Below are 24116 nucleotides of genomic sequence, written 5' to 3'. Positions count from 1 at the left end.
AGATAGATTTTTGAACAAGAGAAAAGGTTTATTTAAGTCACAGTTTGCAGCAGTTTTAGTTCAGAGTTGGCTGGCTCCAAGGCAAGATGGCATTACAGAGGGACATCATAGAGAAGAAACTGTTTGGGGCAGGAAAAAGTCAACAAGGCAAGCAAGGGACCTTAGTAGAATCTTTCTTCCCCTTTCATATTCTTTCTAGTCTACCAGGATTAGGGCAGGTGCCAAACCAGTAAGTGGACTGATTTAGTAATCACCTGCCTTTAATCCTAAAGCCTAGGATTGCACCATGAAGCAATCCCACATTTTTGATCCAGCCACCTGTGAAAAGGCCCCATCTATGACTGATTGAGGTTTGGCAGGCACATCTAAACAATCACAGGGCGTAACACATTCAGGCAAATAATACGCTCATTGCATTAACAATACTATGATGATTTTTAGAACTCATGGTGAAACCCTCTGATTAGCAAATTCAAATAAAATTCTCCTGGAAATAGAAAATAATGCCTTTAAGTTAATCTTTAGTATACTTCCCAAAGCCCTCATAAGATAAAAATTTGCAATATTTTAACACATCTTTCTCAGTTTATGAGGCAAAACATTGTCCTCATCATACAAATACTGCTATACACCCCATTTCCTGTAATACCATATGTCACCTCACTTTTTCTACCACCAGGGTAACATTTGCAAATGAAATCCACTGAACTTATTTTATTCTGCATGAACAGGCTGTTCCCCTCTTTAACTCTCTATAAGTTCTTTGGTCTGGTACAAGTTTATTGAGTGCTGTACATTTTGATGTGATTGCGAAGCTGACTGTTTTTTAAAAATACATCTACAAAAATGCCAAAATCCTTAAAATAACACTTGTAAAAATATTCTAGAGATCTTTAGGGTATATACCTTATAATTAAACTATGAATTTGCAAGAACCACAGACTCTAAAGTTACACCAAAGTATAACTCCTGAATCATCTCCCTGAAGAGAGGAAACTGAGCAATTATCTCCTGAGTCCTTTGAGGTCAGGAATCTTGTATTAAACTCCGGGGTACTTTGGATTCATCTAACGAAACAATCTTAATCAGAGTTGCCAAAAGCAGCGTATATACTGGGGCCATCTGCTGCAATTTCCAGAGTAGTCCACAGGGATATGGGTGGTGAACATTGCTGTGAACCTTAGCTGCCACAGATGGTTTCCAGTAACTCTAGCTCTAGTCTAAGCTCTCTCCCAATCTCAGAAACAGGAGTGGTCTGGGAAAGAAGAGAGAAGTGAAATTTGCCTTTGAATAGCCAGTACAACAACATAGAGTTGTTTAGAATAGCAGAATATTGGACAGCAGTCTAAACATCCAACTAAAGAGGCAACAGTAAAATAACATGCGATGGATGTCATAAAAATGGGCTGCTCAGAAGCAGTCCCCGTGGGATCATTATATGCAATGACTTGGAGAAAAATTGGAGGGAAAATAAAACAAAGAGAAAAAGCATATTGGAAAGTGGGAACCCATGACGAGGCCTTTGTTCTTTTTTTCATTTGGGTGGGTTGGTGGATCCTGGTAGCTGTAACAAGGGAACAACAAATGATGTTAGCGAGAAGTCACCCCAGTCTTTGAAGTTCGCATAACATTGATAACTCCTGCAAAGGATCTAGATGTTGATCTTAGTCTTCAGACATGTCACTTGGCATGATTTTGAGGAAGGCTATTTATCTCATGGCCCCGTATAAAAGGAGAAGAAGGAACAGGAAGTGCCCTACAGCCTTTTTGACCCCAATCCCTACCCCATGACCTCAGGCTTCCTGTTCCTTCCAAACTCTTACATTTCCCAACTTCTAACACCACCACCCTGAGGGCCAAGCCTGGAATACCCGAGCTGTTAAGGGCATTACATATCCAGATCATAGTGTATGTCTACAGTGTTGGATGTCTAAACCAAGCAAGTTAGCAATGCACTATGTCACATACCATTTCGGTTTTGTCATAAGAAAACTTAAAAATCAACCCTCCCAGCAATTTTCAAGTATAGCGAGTCATCTTTATCTGTACATTCTGCATCTGTAGGTCCAACTGTGGATCAACTATTAAGAAACAGAAATTGCATTTGTACTGAATATGCTCAGGATTTTATTGTCACTGGTACTAAAAAGTACAAGAACATGTTGCATAGCACATATATTGTATTATGTATTATATATTATCTAGAGATTAAAGTATATAGAAAGATATGCATAGGTTATATGTAAATACTACACTATTTTTTACAAGACATAATTTGTTTTAAATATCTATAGATTTTGGCATCTGAGAAGGTCTGAGAGGGAACCACACTTCAGCATGTACCAAGAGACAATGATATACACTGCATCATAAACTATAGGTATCATGTTGGACAATAGAGATCTTGATACAGACTCACTATATGACAGCATTCTAATCCCACCTACATCCAGAGCTGCAGCTGCTTTCCACAATGTGGCCTCACCAGATTATTTAATGATGTTTGCGGTGTGACACTTCAAAAGGTGGAGGGAAGCAAGACCAGAAAGGAGTCAGAAGGAGGTCAAGGTTTCTGAAACAGCCAAGACACAAATGGAAATAAGAGCAGATTTTCTTTTGTTTACATTGCCAAAAGGGAAAAATTAACTTGATGGAAAGGGTAATTAAGCATTTCTTTTTCCATTGTGATCCAACCCAGCTTCACATCCAGATGCTCTGTTTTACATTGCGATGCTTATTCATCCAGTGGCTGAATTCAAGAAGGCTGGCACGGCCCTGGTCACTGTGCTATAGTACTTCTCCCACTGTTAACCTTTATTTTATAGGTTGACAGCAAAAATTTCAGAGAAAACTATTCAACTCGGATATATGGACAATAAGGAAAAACAGGAACACTTACAGAGGCATTGTCTGAAACAAAGAGAGAATTTGGTCCAACCTATAGATTAATTAGCATTTTAGGTAGCTTAGAGAAATTATTTAGATCAACACCCTCCATTACAGGGTGCAGAAATGTGCAGAAGCTAAGATTGTGTAAAGTAAATGGATTTCTGTAGAGTTGTGAAGCTTAGAGTCCAAATTCTGAATCTCGATCCTCAACTAGTATTCATTCCATCACAAAGATTTATTATCTTACTTGTTCATATTTTTAATAAAAATCTGTAGAAGATATTCACCCCCAAGGCAAGAATGCTCCAGCTACTTTTCTCAAGTCTACTGTTCATAAATTGTAATGTATTTTGTGATAGAAACAGATCTGGTTGTCTTTGATGGTACTTTTCCCAACTTTGAACCAAAGGCAATTGGTACCAGGTTTCTATAACTCTGGGAATAACTGGCTACCTTTTAATGGGGGTTAATGAGAGCATAATGAGGACAGATGATCAACTATAGCTCAGTTGTGCCTCCTGATACCCAGAGCCATGTCTGTCTGTGGATCCAGATACTTATCAGGTAAATATAGTTCATCCTTGTATATCCAACTTCACCGAGACCAAACACAATTGAGATCATCAAAATGTGAAAACTGTAGGAATGTATTGTACGGTATAATTCACCTGTATAAAGAAATACCCGGGCCAGCCAGATAGCTCACCAGACTAAAGCACCTGCTTAGGCAGATACAGGGACTGGGTTCAATCCCCAGAATGCTGTGCCAGCCTTACCCCCTGCTGGGGCTGGCTAAATGGCCAGTGAAACTGGGCATGATGGTGCACACCTGTAATCCTAGCACTTGGGAGGTGAAAACAGGAGGATCATTATGAGTACCAGCTGCATAGTGAGACCCTGTAGACACTGTACTAAAAATACAATAAATAAATAAATAAATAAATACCCACTACAGTATTTCCATGAGACTTTTAAATAGCTGCGTAGACTTATTGTGGACGAACATCCTGTTTGGTTGCTGGGAGATTTACATAGTCCCAGTTGATTCACATAATAAGCCAGAGTTCCCAAACAGCAGTCTAGGATAAATATTTTCTTGGCAGAAACAAACAAGATTGCAAGAATCAAGGCAAAGCCAGGTGACTGTATTTCCATGCAACTTTTGCATCAAACTCCAGTGCTTACCTGTAGATATTTGCATGTTCCACAGAAGAAATACTGAATGTGTGGTTTTTGTATACAGTATTTATTTATGCAAACCCATTAGAACTTCTACACTGAAATGATTGCGGGCCACCACTCTATACAATCATTGGGGCTACAAATCTTCCCAAAAACATTTTATAGATTTCCTGGAATGAAATTATCTTCAGAGACAGTTAATCATGAGTTGCTTTACACTTTATATTTGCCTCTAATTTTGGCTCAGTTTTTTATCAGTCAGCTCATCCTCATGTATCGTGCACATCCTAGTCTTTTTGGCTATTCTGTCAAGTGAAATATCCCTTAAGATTTCAAAATTTGCCACCATTTATGACTTCATGAAGTGGGCATCAAGTCTACTAGCTAATTCCTCAAAAACAGTCCTAAAACTCTTATGTAGAATGGCAGTGTGACAAGCTTTGGGAAATCAATTTTTAGTTATTTTTAACCTTGCTGGGGTCAGGGAACACTATGAGAATGTGACAGAAACTGTCACCTTCCAGAAAGAAAATGAACTTTTCTTCTTTTTACTTTTTACTTTTTTTTTTTTTTTTGGTGGAACCGGGGATTGAACTCAGATCCTTGTGTTTGCCAGTCAAGTGCTTATCCTACTGAGCCATCCCTCCAGCCCCCAACATATTCTTATATCAATGCATTTTTATGTCTTTTTCAAAGGGGTTGGTAGATCCCTATAATATATCCAGGGATCCCCTGGAGTTAAGAACATTTATTCTAAGGGGACAAAAAAAAAAAAAAAAAAAAAGGAAAGAAAGAAAAAAAAAAAAAAAAAAAACACACTTACTTTTATTTATAGTTGAGGTATGTTTAAATAAAGTTCAGTAGTGTCACTTATCATCACAGCTTAAATCCATACTATTCCACATATGGACTCCATTACATGACTTACTTGTGGAATTTCTGTTCCTTTTTTTTTTTTTTTTTTTTTTTTTTTTTGTACTAGGGATCGAACTCAGAACCAGGACTTTGTGCTTGCCAGGCAGGCATTTAAGCTGCTGAGATATCTTCCCAGTCCTGTGATTCCTGTTATATGGGCATTTTGTGTTAATGAGTTTTAAATATTTAATGGTCTTTTAAACCTTCTTTCAATGAGATTTTCAATTTATGAAAGTATTTTTTATTCTTGTTAATCTTTAAAGTAAATCTATGTATAGACTCTTACCTTAAATATTTGATTTAATATTACCTTTATAAAAACTTCTTTAAATATGACATTGACCTTGCAGTATTTGAAAGTCAAAATCTGCATATAAATTTAATTCTACTTTCTGCTATAAAAAATTGACTGAATTTCAGAATTAGGTGATAACTATTTTCCATTTTTAACATTACCAAATGATAATTTTAAAAACTACATAAAATAAAAACCTAAGGTGCTACAAGAATTTGGCATTTGTAACTATATTTTTCACAGTATCTTAAAGAACTAATATAATAAGCTCTTTTGTTACCATTTATACTGGTGACCTATTCTGTTTAGATCGCAATGACAAAATCCTACAAAGTGGGAAGCTTATAAATAAAAGATACTTCTAATCAATATAAATCATGTGCAGGTACAAATTCCCTATGATGATTGTGATCATATATATATATATATATATATATATATATATATATCATGTACAAATTAATTAATTTTTAAGAAAATACATTTACTTCTCACAGATCTGGAAGTCCATGAAGTCCAATGGACTACAGTGGCTCTATGAAGTCCAAAATGAAGGTTCTAGCAAATTCAGTGTTTGTTGAAGGCTCATTTTCTAGTTCACAGAGCCTCCTTTCTTATGTCCTCCATGGAGGAAGAGGTGAGGAAGAGGTGAGGAAGAGGTGAGGTGCCTTCTTTCAGAGGGCACTAATTGTGTTTCTGAGGGTTCCACCCTCATGAGCCACTCACCTTCCAAAGGGCCTAACTCTAATGCCGGTGCCTTGCAAGGTAGGATTTTAGCATATGAATTTTAGGGGACACAGGCATTCAGACCACTCCACTGTGTATATTTCCTTTCTGTCATTATGTATAATAATTTCATATAAATACACAGTGCAACCCCCCTTACTTCCTAAACAGAAGAGCTGCATTGTCATTACAAACCCATAGCTAAGCATAATTTAATAGGATCCATGAATTAAAATACACAGGATCAATTCCAGTCTTGGCTAAATTTTATGAGGCTGGAAATTCAAGCAATCCTTTTTAATAGAGTAACTTCAGCAGAAACGATCATAGCCACCTGGTTATGTTTGAATGTTATCATTACTGACAAATGTAGAGATAGAACCATTGTGGAGGAGAGACTTAGCTGACAGAGTGGGACTGGTAATGAGTAGTGGTCATGTGAAACCCTTGCTGTAACAAGAACACATGTGTATTTGTGCACATAATCACATGTATATTTGCACACATAAGCATACTGAAACAGTACATTTTTAATATGCATATTCTTTCACATATTTTATTTCTGAAGGTCAGGGTATGTCCTAGAATTTATAATGTGCTATAGTTTATTTGATAGCATTAAATAATACTGGAAATACAAATTGTTAATATCTTGGTTTCAATGAAATGTATTATATACTATGCACAAAAATTATGCAGAGAACATAAACTCAGAAAAGGCTTTAGTAATGTTAAAGCAACTCTCTGAGGAAATTGAAATTAATTGTATTCTGATTTGCTGGAGACTCAGATTTTGATGGTGTAACATAAATAGGGCAGTAATTGGGTTTTCAACCATCTTATGAGAATTATTTGATCACTCATCAACACATAAACTCAATGTAAATGACCTTTCGAATGACTTAAGTAATATTTTTGCAGAGAAATACTGTTAATATAAGAAATGTGTATTATTGAATGTTAAGGAATAAAATCCAAATACCTATAAAAGATCACATAATCCTAAAATACTGATGCTGAGAGAACTGAGAGTTGAACAATTACATATCCAATAATATTTTCTTTTTCTGTATTTTAGGGAAGGGTCTTCAGGGTGTTTAGAGTTTCACTACTAGATCAGACTCATATGATTCTGCTGTTTACAGCCTCGCAAGTGCTGGGATTACAGGTGCGCAACACTATGCCCAGTCTCAGTCGCCACCTCAGCACACCCCAGGGGCAGGGCTGGCCCAGCAGGCCCAGGGATCAAACCCTGGCCCATGAGCCTACTTGCAGGAGCTTTGATCCACTAAGCTATTTGGCCAGCCCACCAATAACATTTTCTGAAAAACAAAACTAAAACTTTCACATTAGCCTAATGCAGATTGTTTTCAACCACTGTTTCTTTCCAATGTTAGTGGGGGGGGGGGAGAATTCAAGGACTTTTTTCAATCCATGCTAGCTCCAGAACCTAAAAGGGCATATTTTAGTGGGAGTTGGTTTAAAATGATTTGAATGAGGTAACAGATTAGAAAATATGTGCATGCTCCATTTTTCTTCCCAATTTTGACTTTTAAACTTATTGTCAGTCTCAGAAAGAAATAAGAAACAGTTCAGATAATTAAACATTTGCTGTAGGGGAATTATTTGCAGTTAATTAAAAGTACACACTTTGGGTGTACACTTGCTTCACTGGTTATTAAATGTGAATCGTATGTTAACGATTAAGCTTCTCACTTGTCCATCAAATAGTACTTGTGCCTCACAGAAGGAACAAACTTTCTTACATCCACCCAAACCTTGGAAAGGAGAAAGAGAAGGAAAAGAAGGAAGATGGAAAGGGAAGCAGAGAAGGATGACTGGGGTTAGACTGCATCAGCTTCAGCTCTGTTTGGAAGTTCACATTCAGCTGAGAGCTTCCCACTCAATAGAAAACCCATTTGTTAGCTACATAGATGTAGGTCTTCTAGAGCCAGCTGGCTCCTGGTCACATGCCAACAAGATTACCTAGTGGCTTTTAGACATCTTTTTACTCTACATAAAACATATCTACAAGGCTGTAACATCCATAAAGGCAAAGATTTAGTGTTTTCTCCCTGTTGCTCCTCAGCATTCAAGACAATTTCTGGCATGTAGTTGACTCTTAATATTTGTGAAATTTCCTGTATTCTTGTTGATCTCTTCACAGGTTTATTCTAATGCCTTCTAAAGTAACTTCCAGAGAGACCTGGAACCATTCAGAATTGTAGTTTACAAGAGCTCATCATCAAGGGTGGGCCAGATAGCTCAGTGGATTAAGGTGCCCGCTTAGGCAAATGCAGGCACCAGGGTTGGATCTGGGGTTCAATTGCCGTGCCAGCCCTGCCCCCAGGTCACACTGAGATGGTAACTGAGACTGGGCATGTTGGCATGTGCCTGTAATCCCAGGGCTTGGGAGGCTGAAAACAGGTGAATCACTATGAATCTAATCTGTGTAGTGAGACTGTGAAGACCGTGTAATAAATACAGAAAAAAGAGCCCATCATCATGGAATCTTTTAGCCATATTATCTCCTGCATAACATTCATTGTAACAAAAAATACACATACTCTAATTTCATAACTAAATGAAGTACAAGAAGAACAGCATTGCCCAGAACAGGCTTGTGTTCCCTCATAGTTGTTCGGCGGTCCTGGTACCCAGGAAAGACACTCTTAATGACCCCTGGATTTCCAAGGTGCTGTCTCTTTCTCAAGGCTCCCATGTATCTACAACTCCCAGCCCCGGAAGCATTAAAAATGTTAAATTTAGATATTTCTTTAATCGTCTCTATTTTTGCCTTCCTTTCATATCCTTTCTCACAATTCTAAAACTTTCGCTGATGCGCGAAACCTGCTTTATATATATTTTTTCTTTGTTGCAAAAAGACGCCCCCAACTACACCTCTTCCTTTGTGTAGCTTGTGCAGGCTCTCGCAAACAAATCTATCATGCCAGTGTTGGAAGCTGCTTTTCTGTCAGTTAAAAAGAGCTGATCAAATTTTACTTTCTTACCAGAATCTGCAAAGGATGACAGTATTCCAAAAGACAATGAAGTAACAGATGACTCTGCGTGTGATCAAGACCAGCCCAATGGTAAGTTGTGAGATCTTTCTCTCATGTTTTATTTCCTCATTAGGAAATACTACATTGTTTTTAAAAATCAAATTTGAGCTTTTTCCTGGAAAATGGAATTCTGGTAATATTTGTAAGTGCTGAGTACCACCCGAGTGCCAGGTGCCATCTCTAGGTGGGGTCTTCCCCTTGTCGGCCTCATCATGCATTCTTTTTGTTCTTGGCTGGCTTTGTTTACTTTACTTATTGTTACCTGCCTGGATTCTGTAAGCTTCAAGTTCACAAGTAATGAAATGAATGTGTACGGAGAATGAGAATAAATGGAAGTCATCTGAAGAATAAACCCAGGAGATGAAATCTACATATCCTTGGACTTCCAAGAAGAGAGAACAGAACCAACAGAAATGAAGCAATGTTTAGAAAAATAATAGGAAAGAGCTTTCCTAATATAAACCAGTTCCTCTGCCCCATACACAAAGATGCACATTGTATTTATAAGCAAAGATAATGAAAGCTCAGATACGAATAGACAACTACCCAGCCTCAGGGCATTTCTGACTGTCAGGGATAAAGAAGGCCTCCAAAAACAGACAAAAAGGGAAACTCAGGTTATGAGCAGCATCACAAGCCAGACTGGCCTTTGCCTTCTTTCACCACTAAATTACAGGAGAAAACGAGGTGACAGTTCCAGAACTCTAAAGGACACAGCTTCTATTTTTAGTGACATTCCATTCATGCATGAAGTCAAGAGTAATATTTTCTCAGTAATACAAAGATTAAGAAAATATGCCACCTAGATATACTTTCTGAATAAACTAACTGAAGATCGTGTACAAAGGATCCAATGGAGAAAGGAAGGCAAAGCTTAGGTCTGAGAATAATAGAGTTGAAATATTATAGAAGATTAAGTAAATGTAAGAAAAGGCTAGAATAATTATATGTATTATATAAAAGGCAAATAAGACTTTTCTCCTTAATAGAAACTAAAATAGTTTAGACTATTTTCTCACTAAAGACAACTAGACATATATATATATATATATATATATATATATATATATATAGTTTATTGTATATTATACACACATATAATATTGTTTTTGGTTTTTTATAATATTGTTTTTAACATATTTTGACTATATATTAAATAGAAAATATGGAGGAAAAAAGACAGACTTTAAGGCATCACAGAGCTAACAAGATAATGAAGAACTGTTAGTCTAAATTCTGAATAGGAGGGCTGGCCAAATAGCTCAGTGGATTAACGAGCCTGCAAGCAGGCACAAGCATTGGGGGTTTGATCCCAGGGCCTGCTATGCCAGCCCCACCCTCAGGGTGCACTGAGACAGCAATTGAGACTGGGCGTGTTGACACATGTCTGTAATCCCAGCTCTTGGGAGGCTGTAAATAGGAGGATCACTATGAGTCTGATCTAGTAGTGAGATCCTGAACACCCAGTAGACCCTTCCCTAAAATACAGAAAAAAAAAAAATTCTGAGTAAAGAATATCCAGTTATTGGGGCTAGGGAGATAGCTCAGCAGTTGAAGTGCCTGCCTGGCAAAAGTAAAGGACCTGAGTACGATTTCTGGGTATCCCATGCTGTGCTGGCCCTGCACCATGCCAAACACCGAAACCAAACCAGACATGGTGGCTTGTGCCTGTAATCCCAGCACTGGGGAGGCTGAGACAAGAGGATCACTATGAGTCTGAGCTATGTAGTGAGACCCTGTACCAACTCAATGAATAAAAGATTATTTTTTAAACTTTTTTTTTTAAAAAAAGGAATATCTAGTTTTGTAAGGCCAGAATTCAAAATTGTTTTAACCTGAGATCATTTGCTAATTCAGAAAAAAAAAAAAAAGTCTAGAGCACCATTGCTGAAAAAAATAAAAGCTCCTTGTAGTTCCTTGTGTTTGGAACTGAAACCCTAAAGATATGTATCTTAGAAGGAAGGATGAGCTGCAGTAGATCTGACTCCTGCAAGATTGCTGCCCGCCTACAAGCCATCTCAACCCCAAATTCAGTGTGGTCCAGCTTGGTTGGCTAGCCACCCAGGCACCTAAGATAAACACACTTAAAATATTTACTAGATGAAAAGAACCATATAGTAACACATTTTATTAATAATTCATAAAATAGAATGTCTAGCATGTACATGAAAAAGTAGCCAAGAAAGAGGAAACATGGTACCATGAAATATAAAATGATGAGTAAGCCCACATAAGCTGAAAAGAGTCATAAACTCAAAGTATAAAATAATTATTCCAACTATGTATGTTTGAAGAAATAAAGATAAAATTAAAAATTTTATCTGGGAACTGGATATTGAAAAATAAGAAAAGCAAAACTAGAAATAAAAGATACTATAACTGAAATTAGTAACACAATGAGCAATTGTATGCCTTAACAACATACTAGACACAGGCAAAAGAGAATTTATTAACTAAATGTGAGGATCAAACAATATGTCCAAAATAAAATCAACAAGAAAAGAAATAAAAACCCTAAAGAAAGAAAAAACATACTGAAGTTATGATGGTTAAATCTATCACAAGCTACAAGAGCAAGAGAATTTGTCCAGGGCAGTATTTGAAGAAATTATAGTGAGAAATATCCTACATTGATGAAAGATACTGGCCAAATGTTCCAAAAGCCCTTTGAACTCAAACCAGAATAAATAAAACTTAAATCCACAACTAAGCCCATTATACGAAAACTGATGAAGGCCCGAGATAAACAGAACATCTGAAAAGCAGTCTTCAAACACTTATATAATCACTGGTTTTTCAATAGATAGAATGGAAAAGAAATGATAAGACCACAGAAGAGCTGCCAACCAAGAATTCTAAACCCAAAAGAAGAACGTGTTTCAGAAATCAGGTTTACTTAAACATTTCAGAACAAACTAAAGAGGCACAAGCCATCACCAGTGGTCTCTAGTGATGTACATGTAGGAGGATACTAATTCCAGGTAGATGATCAAAGACAGAGGAAGGAAGGAAGAAAAAACTAAATGGTGATTATTAGGTAAGTTTAAATGAATATGGATGATACAAATCCATAATAATACCAATGCCTTATAGGAATAAAATATACATTGTATTAAAATATTCCAAAGTAAAGCCAAAATCAAATTCCAGGTCAGACTGGGCAATTTAGTGACTTAATGTAATCCTGTTTCAAGATTAAAAAAATAAAAAATTAAAGGCCAGGGATGTAGGGCTTGGGTGCAGTCCCTAGCAATGCAATACAAGGGGGGAAAAAAGGCTTAATTTTCTTGTTAGCTATTTTTCTTGTCTTCTTTCTTCATTTTATTCCTATTCTTCCCTTCTCAACTTCTTATAACTCTTTTTTCTTTCTCTTTCCAATTTTGCATGCATATATCTGGTATTCTGAGCAAGTAATCTGAAGACAACACTATGTAATACAACAAACATTGTTCAATTCATATTATTTTGTTTGGTGAAGTTCTGCATCATTTCTAATTTTTTTTTGTTTTATATTACTATTCTGTATTCTCTTTCTTTTCTTTTCTTTTTCTTTCTTTTTTTTTTGTGTGAAATCAGGGATTGAACTCAGGCCCTTATGCTTGTCAGGCAAGCGCTTATTCTACTGAGCTATCTCCCCAGCCCCCTGTATTCTCTTTAAAACTAAATTTTAAAAAAATAATAATAATAAAACAAACACCCTGATGATGGTGTTTACTGGAAGAATTTCCACTGTCACATAAATTGTAGCAATTGATGCTGCAATTATCTAAGTCTCAGTAATCTGTAGGAGTGAAAAATGAGCCCTATGACTATCCAGCTGACTGCCTGTAGAGAATCTGCAGGCTGTGGCACAGAGAGGACGACTTAGGCGAGTCCAGTGGACTCTGTGACCTACACACATGTGAGAGACCTGGGCACTCAGTTGCTAGATTGTGGAGGCAGAGTCCTGTAGAGCAAAAAGTTCCCCACAGAGGGCAAGCTGGGTAGTCAGGAAAGGACACTACCAAGGCCAAGGTAAATACTGCTGATAGACCTGAGAGACTAACCCTTGAATTTATACAGGAACAAGGAGAAGTGGCTGGTCCCACCAACCAGACCTGAAAACCAGAAGATTCGTAGAGAACTTAGAACAGTTTTGTTTCTCTGATAGAATAAAATAGCACTAGACTAAAGGCTATTCTGACCCTCCATATATACCTTAAAAACAAGATTTTCAATGTGCAAGCTGTATCTGAGTGATGTAACTGGGTCCTAGAAGGAAGCTCAAGAATATATATCGGAGGGCCAGCCAAATAGCTCAGTGGATTAAAGTGCCTGCAAAGCAGGTGCAGGGCCCTGGAGTTTGATTCCCCGGGCCTGCCTTGCCAGCCCCACCCCCGAGGTGCACTGAGATGGCACTTGAGACTGGGCATGGTGGCGCACACCTCTAATCCCAGCTCTTGGGTGACTGTAAACAGGCAGAGCACTGGAGTCTGATCTAGTAGTGAGACCCTGAACACCCTATAGCCCTAAAATATATATATATATATATATATATATATATATGAATAACAATCTATCCAACGCTCCACAACCAAATTAGCAGGTATGCAAAGAAATACTGGCAGACAGTTCTCCATGTCTCTTTCATGGTTTGCACATCTTGTGAGCAGAGGTTCTGATTGCTTTTCTTGTAACTAAATTTTTCAAGAATGTTCTTATACCAAACAACATCTGAAGACAAAGAAAGTGTCTCTCTTCACTAGGAAGGGCAAGGTTGCTTACGTCCACAGAAGACAGAAGTCATGTTTGCTCCAGATCAAGCACAGACATGCTTACTGTCTGCTACAAGAGATTCGGATTCTCTATGTTCAAACCCACTAAGTGTGCAGATGGGTGTTGGCCCCTCAGGTTGCTCTGTGGAACTGGGGCTCCAGGAATGGCATACACATTCTGATTACTGCTATTGATTTGAATATATTTTTCCCAAATTAGCAAGTTATTTGCAAGTAGGAAAAAAAAACTCAGATCCTTCATAATTCTTGATAGGAAGCAGGAAAAATATGAACCTAGGAAGAGAAAAAGTCAATTATTAGAAGTCAATTGAGAAATGGCACAGATTATTAATATGAAAGAACATGTTAAAATTATTATAGCTGAATTCCATATTTTGACTATGCTACAAGAAGTATTGATCAGGTTAATTTATGAAATGAAAGATCTAAAAAGGCCAAGTTGGGTTTCTAGAGATCACTGTGCCTGAGACAAAAACTACAATCAATAAGAGTAATGATGTCTTAGATACTGAGGAAGATTAGTGAATTCAATATGTAGTTATGGAAATCATCCAAACTGAAGCACAAAGAGAATAATCTACTGAATAAAATGAGAGTAGCATTATTGAACTATGGAACATTTAAGAGATAATTCTAGCTCCAAAACACATGAAATGAAAGCTCTGAAGGTGGGGTTGAGAGGAAGAGACAAAAGTATTTTGAAGAAAAAGCTAAAATATCTTTAATTATTCAAAGAAACTGTGGACCCATATATCCTAGAACTTTCATAATTTTCATAAAGACAAATATTTCTTTGCACTTCGTGATCAACTTAGTCAATACAGATATAAAGAAAACAGTCTGAAAAACAATCAGAGAAAAACTTCAAATGATATGGAAAAGAATAAAGATAAGGATGAAGTGGAAGTGTCATTTGGAACCACAAACTACAAATACATGCAAAAACATAAATGAGTTCAAATATAAGATTAAACCCTAAAAATTATAAAAGTATATACAGATACTCCTTGATTAAGGCCAAAATTCGAGCCAATTGAATCATAAGTCTAAATAACAAGCCAATCACTATAGATTATCCCAGTTTAGCTATAAGTGTGCTCAGAACATGTAGATAGCCTAAAGCCAGGCAAAATCATCTATCACAAAACTTGCTTTATAATAAAGTGCCGAATATCTCATATAATTTATTGAACATTGTACTGAGAGCAAAAGACGGAATGTCTGTATAGTTAAGCTTTCCTACCACCAAAAGTCAAACACAAGTTGGGTACCATCTACACATATCTATCAAAGCCAAATGCTGGGAAAAAGTATCATTCAGGAATCATGCTTAGGTGATTGAAGAATAAAGCCTGGGTAGTAATCATTCTGACATTCAGAGCCCTCAGTTAACATCAGTGACTGCCAAGTAGACATTGACCAAGAATGAGCATTGGGGCGGTGGGGGGGCTTCCAGTTTGGCAGTTATCAGAATATCAGCTTTTGTGTTTGATTTTGCTTATTTAAATGAGTCATCTCTATCATTTTGTATACTTTCCTTTTCATTTGTTGCAAATTTATAAAATGGTAAAAAGAGGAAGAAAGACATAGGGAAGCGAATGAACAGGAATTGAAAGGCAGGAACTAGAGGCTGGGGATTTAGTTCAGTAGGGGAGGACCTCAGGCAAGCTTGAGGTCCTGAGTTTGATTCCTGGTACCCTCCAAAAAAACAGGAATTGTCAGTGGCAAGGTGACAAAACAAAGATTTTTTATGTTGGGGAGCAGGAAATGTTGAACGTGAGGCTGACTCATAAAAGCAACTCACAAACTAAAACTCTAACAGTGTGTGGTAGATTCTAACAATACAAATTAGCTTCAGGAATATCCTTGAAGATTTATACAATAGTCACAAATAGAATTAAATCACAATTGAATTAAAGAAAGACATATCACTTTCTAAATTTCTCCTAAAATTTGTACTCAACGTGAAAGTATATTCAATAACATAAATAATAATAAAATGTACCAGTGTAGCAGAAACACAATATATCAAATAAGATGACAGATAAGTAAGTGGTTATGACAGTAAGTATAACTGGAAAACATTCCAAGTATAAAAATGATTCCGATTTATTTAAATACAGTAAGATTGCAAAGCTTAAAAAGATAAAGTTAGAAAAAAATATGTGGGAAATAAATATCAAAAAAGAACATACAAAACTACTTTAGAATTTACCCAGTCAGAATTCTATCCAATGGCTATTTCATATTGATAAAATGTTACATATCTGATTGAATATAGTAGTCCTTAGGTATTGCATGACATGGAAATAGATACAATGCAGATAAAAATCTGTTCGAGATGCAATGGAGAATTCACAGATACGGTATTATCAGCCGTGACAGAACAAATAGACTGAGAGTTACATAGAAAGTTTTAAAAATGTGATTAACAATATAGTCCTGCTGTTGGAATGGACAGTCTGATCAATGAAACAGACTAAGGAGCTTAGAAACAGACCCATTATATACTCTGCTGACATTTCAAAGACAGATGATTCAATAAATGGCTTCAGAACAAGTAGTTCACCATTTGCAAAAATAAGCTGAATCCCAACCTCATTCCTTACAACATAAATTCCAAAGGGAGCAAAGATTAAATATTAAAATGAAACTATGAAATATTAAAGAAAAAGAACCAGTGGTTAATATTCAACACTAAAAGGAAATGAGCTGTAAACCTATGAAAAGACAAAAGAAACTTAGATGTGCATTCCTAAGTGAAAGAAGCCAATTTGAAAAAGCTATGAACTATACAATTCTAGCTACATGTTATTCTAGAAAGGTAAAACTATAGATATAGTAAAAATATCCATAGTTTCTAGGAGAAAAATTTCAGGGAAGTGATACTACTCTGTAAGATATTATAATTGTGAATATATGTCACACATTTCTCAGAGTATAGAATTTATAGCACCAAGACTCAACCCTCATGTGAACTTTGAAATGTGTGTAATAATGCCAATGTGGATTCAACAACTATAACAAACGTACCGCCCAAAGGATAAAATTGACAATTGGGAGGCAGCAGAGGAAGTCAGTGATATATTGCTATACTTTTGTTATTAACCTATGTGCTTGAAAAATAGTCTAGGGCCAGCCAAATAGCTCAGGGGATTAAAGCACCTGCCAACAGGCACAGGGGCAGGGTTTGATCCCCAGGCCTGCTGTGCTGGCCCTGCCCCCGGGGCGCACTGAGATGGCCATTGAGACTGGGCATGTGGCATGCGCCTCTAATGCCAGCTCTTGGGAGGCTGTATACAGTCCGATCTAGTAGTGAGACCCTGAACACCCTGTAGACTCTTCCCTAAGACACAGGAAAAAAAAAAAAAAGAAAAGAAAAGAAAAAGAAAAATAGTCTAACATTTTTAAACAAAAAGTAAGTTGGTTTTCACGCACCTGTCATGGCATGTGTATGTTATAAAATATAGACACAGATATGTATATCTTTAATACATATGTGTGTGTTTATAAATTATGACATGATAAAGGCTATAATCAAATTCTAATAAAAAGCTACTGTCAAAAATATTCTAACCAAAATGACAAACACTTAATTTTCTTAATGGAAAAGCATATCTCATACTGCAACAGGAAAAAAACAAACAAGAAAAAAATGAACAAACGATTCAGTTACTTAACTGTTTCCAAAAGAACTATAATAAGTAGAAATAAAAAAGAAAGATGACATTATACTTTTATTGCTTAAGAAAATGAAAAATAAAACATGAAATATGTTTACCTTTTGGATAACAGAAAATACAAAACACTGGTGTGAACAGAGTTTCCAAATATCAAACTCTATAAATGAGAGAATTAAAAATTTTTCAGCAAGAATTATGGCAGAACTTAATAGAAGTAAAATGTCAGGGCCAGCGAGGCAGCTCAACTAGGCACCTGCTTAGGCAAGTGCAGGGGCAAAGCATTGGATTCCTGACACCACATGCTGTGCCAGCCATGCCCTCAGGAACACTGAGCAGGCCACTGAGACTGGGCATGGTGGGGCACACCTGTAATCCCAGTGCTGGGGAGGCTGAAAACAGGAGGATCACTATGAGTCCAAACTGCACAGTGAGACCCTGTACCAAATACATTTTTTAAAAAAATTAAAACATCATACTTTGATGGAGAAATTATGATTCAGAAATTTATTCTAAACATTCATTCATAAAACTGTTCAGTGCAACATTGTTTTAATGCATGCATGCTCACACATGCATACTTGCGCGCGCACACACACACACACACACATGCTTGGAAACATCACAGAATTCATTCATAATATGCACTATTATGAATCTTTTCAAAATGAGATTTCTGGCTTGTCTTCAGATCATATAAATCACCTTTTTCAAAATAAGATTTTTGAGAAGATTCTAATGATAGTATATGATGCTCATAAGCATATGAAATAAGGAATCAAAGCAGATTTGTGTACCTACCTGCAGTTGTATGTATATACAAATAAAAGGCACAGAACACAGAAATTAGTGTGTATGCATGAGTATGTACATGTATATCTATATATTTTATAATACATACATGCTCACAAGAAAATGATGGCAATTGAGCACATTATGAGGCTATTCATTGGCAATAAAAATTACCCATAATTCTCAACATTTGCATTCATTCTTCAGTGTATCTATAAGGAATTTGTATTTATTTTCAATGACAAGAAAAAATAATTTTGGAAATAATTTACAATTAGAAAATTATTGCTGGGCCAAAATCAAGAATGTCTAAGAGTTTATCAAATTCATATTAATCCTAGTCTAATATTTGCTTTTAACTTGGAATATCCTAGACATGGTAAATCTAAAATTATAATTATTAATAGTAATTAAATTTAAAACTTAACAAAAATTCACAATTTCCATTGTCTCTTTAAAACAAGAATTAAAACCTTCATTCTTAGAAAAATCTGAAAACCTTAAAATGATAAGAAAAGTCTTAAAAACCCTCAAATGATAAAACCTATATTGTTGCTATGTTTTGTTCAAAGACAGTCCATTTACAAAATTAGTTTAGGTTTAGCCCCTAGAAAAGCTTAATTCCAGACTGGTGTCCCAGACCAATTTTTATGCAAATTAATTAAAGCTAAAGCATTATCTTGAGCCAAATTTAATTACGGGGGCTTCAGAAACAATCCAGTGATCTATTTCTGAAGAACAGTGAATGGGTTCTTGGATTATCTGCCTAATGGTCCCCTCCCATTAGTATGGACAATTGAATTCCATTAGTATGGATGATTGAATGTATATACAAAAGATATATACATAAAATGTATAGACTTTTTGTTCCTTTGTTTCCTTCCCCAAGAGGGATTAGGTTTGAGAACCAGGGGGAAGGGGAACTCAACCAGACCAAATATAAAGAGGCAAACAGAAGGCTTGCCTGCAGGAGCTGAGAAAGCAAGACAGAGAAGTGTACTTGGAGGAGCACCCAAGAGAAGAGGGTGGCAGGAGATCATCCAGTCACAGTGCACAGAGAGCCAGCCTGCACGCAGGACACAAAGCTTTCACACTCCACGTCCTCAATGGGCTACATCCCCTCTTGGCTAGGAAATAAGAAAACATCATCATTCTTGAATTTCTAATGTAGGCACCTTATTTCTTCCCTCCAGTTGTTACTAACTTTATGTTAGAAAAATGGAGAAGAAAATAGATGTATTTCTATTTCAAGGCATGATTGCCCAAATATGTGAAGCCCACAGGTGAAGCAGATCAGAAATAGAGACAAGTACACAGGGTAGGAGAGAGAAATAGTCCCAAAATGCTTTGAAATGGCCTTTCATCTTCAAAGTGAAGTGCCTGGCCTATAGTCACAGAAACCCTGGTGTGCATCAACAGCCTCAGGTGCCACCTCAAGCTGTCCCAGCTTATCAGCAGTGCCCCAGGCCCTGTTGAATTGTGATCTTCCCACTCCTGATTGAATTTTTCTGACAGTTTATCAAGTGCAGCAGTAGGGTCCACAGGAATGTGGAGTGGATGCACCTAGTTGCTGACTGCCCTGATAGCTCTCTACCTCGTGCAGACAAAGCTAGATTACAGAGAAAAAGTTACAGGTCCTAGCAGGGACCCTCGCGATGAGTAGGGGTGATGGTCTCTGTCCCACATGAATAGAAGGGATGAGTTTCACCATACAGTGAAGATTCATTCCCAGTATCACCCTCCCAGTAACAAACATTAATGCAACTGGAAACTTTACTGGAAGATAGAGAAACCCAGGAAATTATCTAGGGTCACACCCTTTATCTTCCCCATAGACAATGAAACTGAGGCCCAAATAGGTTGTAATTTGCACACAACACCTAGTTATCTGTACATCCAAACTAGGGCTTTTGCAGTAACACCGCATATGGAGTCTCAACAGCACAAAGTGAAGTGTCTGGCCTACAGTCACAGAAACCCTGGTGTGGTTAACAGCCTTGGGTGCCACCTCAAAATTCACTTTGTTATTAAAGGACGAACAAAAAGGAAGTTACTCTCCCTAATGATTATAGCCTTTGATATGATAGGAAGCAAGTTAAATAAACAATTATGGTTGCACCTCATCAATAGGTTTTGGGCAAGAAGTATGAATGAAACAAAACCACTTTCACAATATCCATGATCTAGTAAGAGAACACACACAGATAGAATGATATTTAATTGTACTGAGGAAAAAAGTGAATGGATGAATGAACAAGAAGCTTCATAAAGTTGTAAAAATGATCAGTTCTGTTGACAGGGAGAGCACCTGTGTGCAATTTTCAATACAGAAATCATACTCTCTCCTCTAGTGCCCTTTTAAACTACAATGTGTATTTTCTGTTTTCTGCATCATCATTTCATATTTCTTTTCTCACTACCTCTTTGCTTTCTTAGTATATTGTAACTCAAGGATTTGCATATCTGAAACATTAAATTTATTTATTTATGATGCTTATTGTCTCTTATGACATCCGTCACAGATTTTAGTACTGTCTTTGCACTTTTACTTCTGGAGATTCCTTTTATTCTAGCAGGCAATTTCCTGTTCTCTAATCCATCTTTTTATTTCCTTATTTCCTTATTCATCAGACCTTATATTTTATTTCAAACACAATGGTATGTCTTATGTTTGTGTTTTTCTGAGCATATCTTTGCAAAAGTATTTTTGCTGGAGCGTAATTCCCTTATATAATGTTTCAGCTTTTAAATCCCCTCTTTGTTTGAATAGCTGGGAGTCGTTATCGAAATGTTTGGCAGGAAACAAAGTGGAAATGTACCCTTTACTCTATCTGATTCATAACAGAATAGCTTTTCCCATCCAGCCACCCTGGTGACCATCCAGCCTTTATCTGGAGATCTGCAATGCAAAACCCAGGGTTCTGTTTTTATCAGAGGTGAGGCTGATGACTTCGCACCACATTTCTTCATTTTGATTTTATAAGCTTGATTTTGGAATTTTCTATTTATTCTTATTAAATTTCATCTTATTTCACCTAGTTTACTGGGTGTTTTGGCCTTGATTTCTCTATCCAATCTATTATTTATTCCAGCCCACTTCCTATAGTCTATAAACCTGCTAGAAATGATTTAAAAATAATGTTGGAGCTCTTTCACATTTTTCTAGGCAGTATTTAATATCTGTGTTCTTACAATTCTGTGCATTTCAGGACAACCACTGTATCTTATTTAAAATCTACTCCCAGCACCAGAAAAATCTACCCCTTAGTGGCAGGTGGTGCACTGTGGACTAAGAGGCGGCTAGTGTGGCTGTTTTCACTCTGTGTAGGGCCACAGGTGATAAGGATGGAAAGTGATTTTGGTACAAAGATTTTGCAGCACTTATTGCTGCATATTAAATCATTTTGTGATGAGGAATAGCATAATATCCTCTAAAAAAAATAAAAGGAACAAATGGAATTCTTATACATTTCTGGTAGAAATGTCACATAAAACAAATTCTTTAGCACATTGCCTTGCTGGGTGTAGTAAAGTTAAATAATTTGTTCCCATAATAGTAGCAATTGCACTTCTGATTTCATACTCAACTGATATGAGCAGACCTATCCCACCAAAGGGCATGTACAAGAGCGTTTTCACCAGTATTACTGATAATAAATACACATTAAGAACAATTCCTTTTCAAAAGGCATAACACACTCAGACAGTTGCACAGTATATATCAATGAAGAAAATGACAAGATGTCCAGGTAGCAGATCTCACAGACAAAATGTATTCAAAAAGTAAGATACAAATGCTCTATGTATATGGATTTCAAATACAGACAAGACAGTTACCTACTGGAGAGGTTCGCAGCGATGTTAGACACCGATGTTAGATATACTCTTGATCTGTGTGGTGATGACAAATGAAGATAGAGGTGAAGCATGCTCAAACGTACTGTTGATTTCTGTGTTTCATTACATGGAAAGTAAACTTTAAATATTTAAATGCACAATAAGGACACACCCAGGAAATGTGAAAAGGCCTTTATAGTTAGAACTAGTAATGAATTTTAAAACCAGAATGAAGACCACAATATGGTAATGATGAGAGATAATAAATGCAATGAGTCTGGGCAATGTCTGGTTTTCCTGAGGGGAAGTAAAGAATTTCAGATATACTTACCTCCTGTAGTAGCTTGGTGTAAAGTAGGCTGTAGTTCTCCAGGTCTGGAATAAAACCTAAATTCTGGACTTTTTATAAGCTACTAAGTAATCCTAATTGATGAAGCAGTAAGGAATAATGATGAGGAACAAGATTATCAACAAAGGAAAGCTCTTGATCCAATCCATGTTTTAAATGGCCTTTCTGTTGACAAATCACAGAACAGATTACAAGAGAAGAAAATGACAGATCCAAGAGACAGTGATGCACACTGAATTAGAAGAGGAAACAGAATGTAGAGAAAGACAAACATTTTGCAGAATCCCTAAACAAAACTAGGGTTTCACTGAACTGTGAAATTTTAGCTTCAATGATCAGGTAGATAAATATGCTTCAGTCTTAATCATTTTATCAAATCCTTTCAGCCAAAATTGAACTCAGAAGAAATGGTTGTCATAAGAAAATTGTATTTCTTGTCTGTATCATACTCACAGAGAATAAATCTAGGAAAGTGCTATAGTGGGTGGTTTAAGAATAGCTGTATCTTAGAGAAAAGCACAGGATGAAGGGTTATACAAGTCAGCAGTGCTACAGTAATAAATCAACCCAAAGTCTCATTGGCTTTCAACAGCTAAGGTTTGTCATGCCCATGCTGGGCCCTGCTGGTGGCTTTGCTCTGCAAGATTTCATTCCAAGACCTAGGATAGAGGATCAGGGTCCATTAGGAGCAAGGGGTCCAGAGGAAATGGACAGGGGTCTTACGCTTCTGTTCAGATGCAGCACACATCAATCAGAGCCAGGGCTCATTTGTAAACCAAGTCACGTGCACAGGCCTAGCGCCGATGAGGTGAGATCACACCTTTGTTCCAGAGAGGCCACTACAGGCCGTATGATTTCAGAGTGGGAAACATAATTCTCTTCCAGGAAGAGCAGAGACCAACTGAGACATTGGTGCCATCCATTGGAGAGGCGTACCCAGGCAAAGAGCCCAAGCTCTGTGTGCCTCTGATGCCTCATAGTTCTGAAATGTTTGCTTTTGATCTCAACAGTTAAATATCCTCAGCTCAAAAATGTTTCATTAAAAAAAAAAATGTTTCATTAGTATGAGGCAAAATGGACAGATTTCCATTTCCTTTCTTAATGAGCACTTAAATGTTCAGAACTCAACAGGGGAGGGGAGAGAGAGAACCCAGGGGGTGTAGAGGAAAAGATGCTACCAGATAATCAGCCTCGAGGTAACCAAGAGTTGGCTGAGTTCTCTCCTGATCTCTCCTGCATTCAGTAGCAGTCCTAAGAGAACAGTTAAGCTGTGACTGTATTCTATTGCTGTGTGATCATATTTCTCAAGTTTCTTGTGCACTGTTAAAGAAAGAAGGCAGTTCCCAGTAGGGTTCTAATGTTTTCTTGGAGTCTGTAATATGGAAAATATCTGTACCTTACAAGGAAATTACATGTAGTGAATCCACATAGTCCAAAAATTATTCTTAAGTGTCAGAACTTCCAGGCTGTGGCCACCCTTGTCCAAAACACTGATAAGCTCAATACTAATTACTACAATCAATAAAGAGGTTTTCTTTTTTGCCAAGTTATCTGGATACTGGATACCCCAATCTCTCTCTCTCTCTCTCTCTCTCTCTCTCTCTCTCTCTCTCT

At 36.9% G+C, this 24116-nt stretch overlaps 1 protein-coding gene across 1 annotated transcript in view; it reads left to right on the top strand.

Moving 5' to 3' along the window:
- The window catches only part of Macrod2 (MACRO domain containing 2), a 1506514-nt gene that overhangs the window by 1401184 nt on the left and 81214 nt on the right, over positions 1–24116 (top strand). Inside the window, exon 13 of the mRNA XM_023720132.1 lies at positions 9022–9099. Within this exon, the coding sequence (XP_023575900.1) occupies positions 9022–9099 (78 nt within the window). The remainder of the gene's footprint in view (positions 1–9021; positions 9100–24116) is intronic.

Source organism: Octodon degus, unplaced genomic scaffold (assembly GCF_000260255.1).
Source record: "Octodon degus isolate 3935 unplaced genomic scaffold, OctDeg1.0 scaffold00073, whole genome shotgun sequence".
In the NCBI taxonomy this organism is placed as follows: domain Eukaryota; kingdom Metazoa; phylum Chordata; class Mammalia; order Rodentia; family Octodontidae; genus Octodon; species Octodon degus.
This window is presented reverse-complemented; position numbering and strand designations above follow the sequence as displayed.